We start from the raw sequence: 2,500 nt of genomic DNA, 5'->3' as shown, positions 1-2,500 counted from the left end.
TCGAAGAGGAACTGGGACACGAAGGGGGTGAAGGGGAGGCCCGCGAACTCGTACAGGCGACGGACTTCTCGCTCCGGGTTGAGCGCCAGGTCCTCGTAGCGCACGAGGATGTACCTGGGGGCGATGCGCGCGATGAAATGGGTCAAGATATACCTGAGAATAGTAGGTTGAAGGAAAAATAGCGAAGTGAAAACGAAGGAACTTGAGAAGCTGGTCAATGCCAACGATTTTCCATAGGTATGTTTCGCATATTTTTCCTTATAGGTATGTATTGTATATTATATATATATATATATATATATATATATATATATATATATATATATATATATATATATGCCAGCGTGTGTGTGTTTATGCATATAGAACTATTGATTTTCGTAGAAAATTATTTCATGAATAATGAGTAAAAGTATATATTTGTTTTGCTCTTCCATTAGCTGTTCATGAAATGATAAAATCCCTTTGTATCCTCTGCCTAATTTCTCTGTTTCACCGTAAATTATCTAAAATGATTGAGCTTTTCTAATTTGCCTATGGCTCAAATTATACCCATCATCAATCACTCTAAAAGTATACTAATCACTTTCATTATCATTCCATATTTAACTCATAATACATCAAAACTGTTATAAGAAAGCAGCAAAATATATTTCTACTCATTATTCTTCAAAAACTCACCGAGAACATCTGAAATATCTTATAGTATGGGTGGTTATTGCTGTGTCCATATACATTCTGTCAATGTGTAGTTCAAAAGAAAACTATGACCATAAAGACAAAACCTATACACTTATATGTAAGCTTGGCGTAGAAAAGGTATGAATGAAAATGAATATCTTCACAATACGAGAGATGTTTTTGGCCGGTTTAGAATAAATCTTCGTTAGAAATACATATATTCCATGTATTTCTGACGAAGATATAATCGAAGCCGGTCAAATACATCTCTCGTATTGTGAAGATTCATTCTCATTCATATTTTTCACTTGTTCTCACTTCTTTGCATATGAAAGTAACAATGAATAATATATATGTTATTAGATTATATATGTATATTTCTTTCTTATCCTAACGTAATAAAACTCAGGTCCTTGTCACAAAACTTATAAAACATTTTCCACGCTTCCCTCATACAGCGAGTAGCGACAGTAGACAGCAACAAAACATAATAAAGTCAATCTAATTAATTTACTTCAACCCCAAACTACAAATAAAGAAATGTCTACTCGCATTAGTGAGGGAAATGACCCCAAGCACAAAATAGCTTTGGGGAAAAGTCCGGTAGGAGAAAAGTCTGACTTCCTCCTACTTCAACTGAAAATATTCATTCTATTTCTCAGGACAGACCTGATAGATGATAATGTTTTCTCTTAATTTGATAGTGTCTCCACATTTCCTCATATTCTTCCTTTTCTCACCTTTCAGGGAAGCGCTGACGGAGCGTGGCAGCCGCTGCGAGGTCCTCCCGGTACCTCTCGCACACGGCGCTCACGTTCGACTCCTCCTCGTAGAGATGGGCATAGGAAGGAAGACTTCTCCTGGAGCTGAGTGCGCCCCGGGGATCGCGGACCAAGTGGACCACCTTGGGATCCAGTTCGTCGTCCTCCAACAGCGGGATGAACGCCCTCAGGGCCAGAGCCACTACCCGCACCACCACCACGGGGGCGGCGCGGCAGAAGGCTTCATAAGTGAAGGGAGAGGAACACAGCCTTGGCTCGAATTCGCAGAGGTATTTTACTTTCAGATCTTGAAAATGCCAAGTTATGTAATCCTTGAAATATTCCAAGTGCCGAGAGAAACGGCAGAGCAAGATGTCTTTGAGAAAGGCAGCGGCCGCACCGACGTCCCTCCCTAAGGCGTGGTTGTGGACGCGAATGGGTTCCTCCGAGTAGAAGGTTCTTGTCCCCAGCGACAGCACGCGGCCGGTGAACGAGGACCCGGAGCGGATCTGCGTCCAGAGGAGGACCTGGCTGTGCGCTCGGCGGTGCCTAGTTCCGTCAGGGTAAACAGGCTGGCTTGTGTTGCGCCTCAGGAGAGAACCACCAAGCTGGCAGAGGAGCTGAAGCAGCGACCACGTCACCAGAAGAGCCAGGAGAGCTAGGACGACGGGTCGCCGCCCCATTCTCGAAGGCGGCGCAGTCCTGGAAGTCACAAGGGTCGGGGCAGAATTGCAACTGGTCGGACCACAAGCGGCGGTGGTGCCGACTTTGCTCATGATGCTAAATATAGAACCGCTACAAATGGGCAGATTTAGTTTCCTTTGGCCGACCAAGGGATGGCTCACAATCTGCGCAGCACTATGCATACATTACTGTTAATGTTGAAAGCATTACTGCAGTTGACAGTAATGATATTTGTATCCCATTGTGATAAGACTGTTTTATTTGATTTAATTATTGGAAGCGCATGCCGATCGTATTTTTGTTTATGTTTTGTGAGCCATCGGATAGCAGCGCTTGACAAACATTGGTCCCGGAAAGATTCATAAAATGTGAGT

At 43.2% G+C, this 2,500-nt stretch overlaps 1 protein-coding gene across 1 annotated transcript in view; it reads right to left on the bottom strand.

Annotated features, from left to right (window-relative positions):
* The window catches only part of LOC113826364 (carbohydrate sulfotransferase 3), a 3,166-nt gene extending 933 nt beyond the window's left edge, over window positions 1–2,233 (bottom strand). Inside the window, exons 1-2 of the mRNA XM_027379239.2 lie at window positions 1,422–2,233; window positions 1–114 (exon numbers count right to left, since the gene is read on the bottom strand). The exon at window positions 1–114 is cut by the window's left edge and continues 933 nt beyond it. Coding sequence (XP_027235040.2) covers window positions 1–114; window positions 1,422–2,218 — 911 coding nt within the window. The 5' untranslated portion in view covers window positions 2,219–2,233. The remainder of the gene's footprint in view (window positions 115–1,421) is intronic.
* Between the last annotated feature and the right edge of the window lie 267 nt (window positions 2,234–2,500).

Source organism: Penaeus vannamei, chromosome 14 (genome assembly GCF_042767895.1).
Source record: "Penaeus vannamei isolate JL-2024 chromosome 14, ASM4276789v1, whole genome shotgun sequence".
In the NCBI taxonomy this organism is placed as follows: Eukaryota; Metazoa; Arthropoda; class Malacostraca; order Decapoda; family Penaeidae; genus Penaeus; species Penaeus vannamei.
Note: the sequence above shows the minus strand (reverse complement) of the source record. Positions and strands in the feature narration are given on the sequence as shown.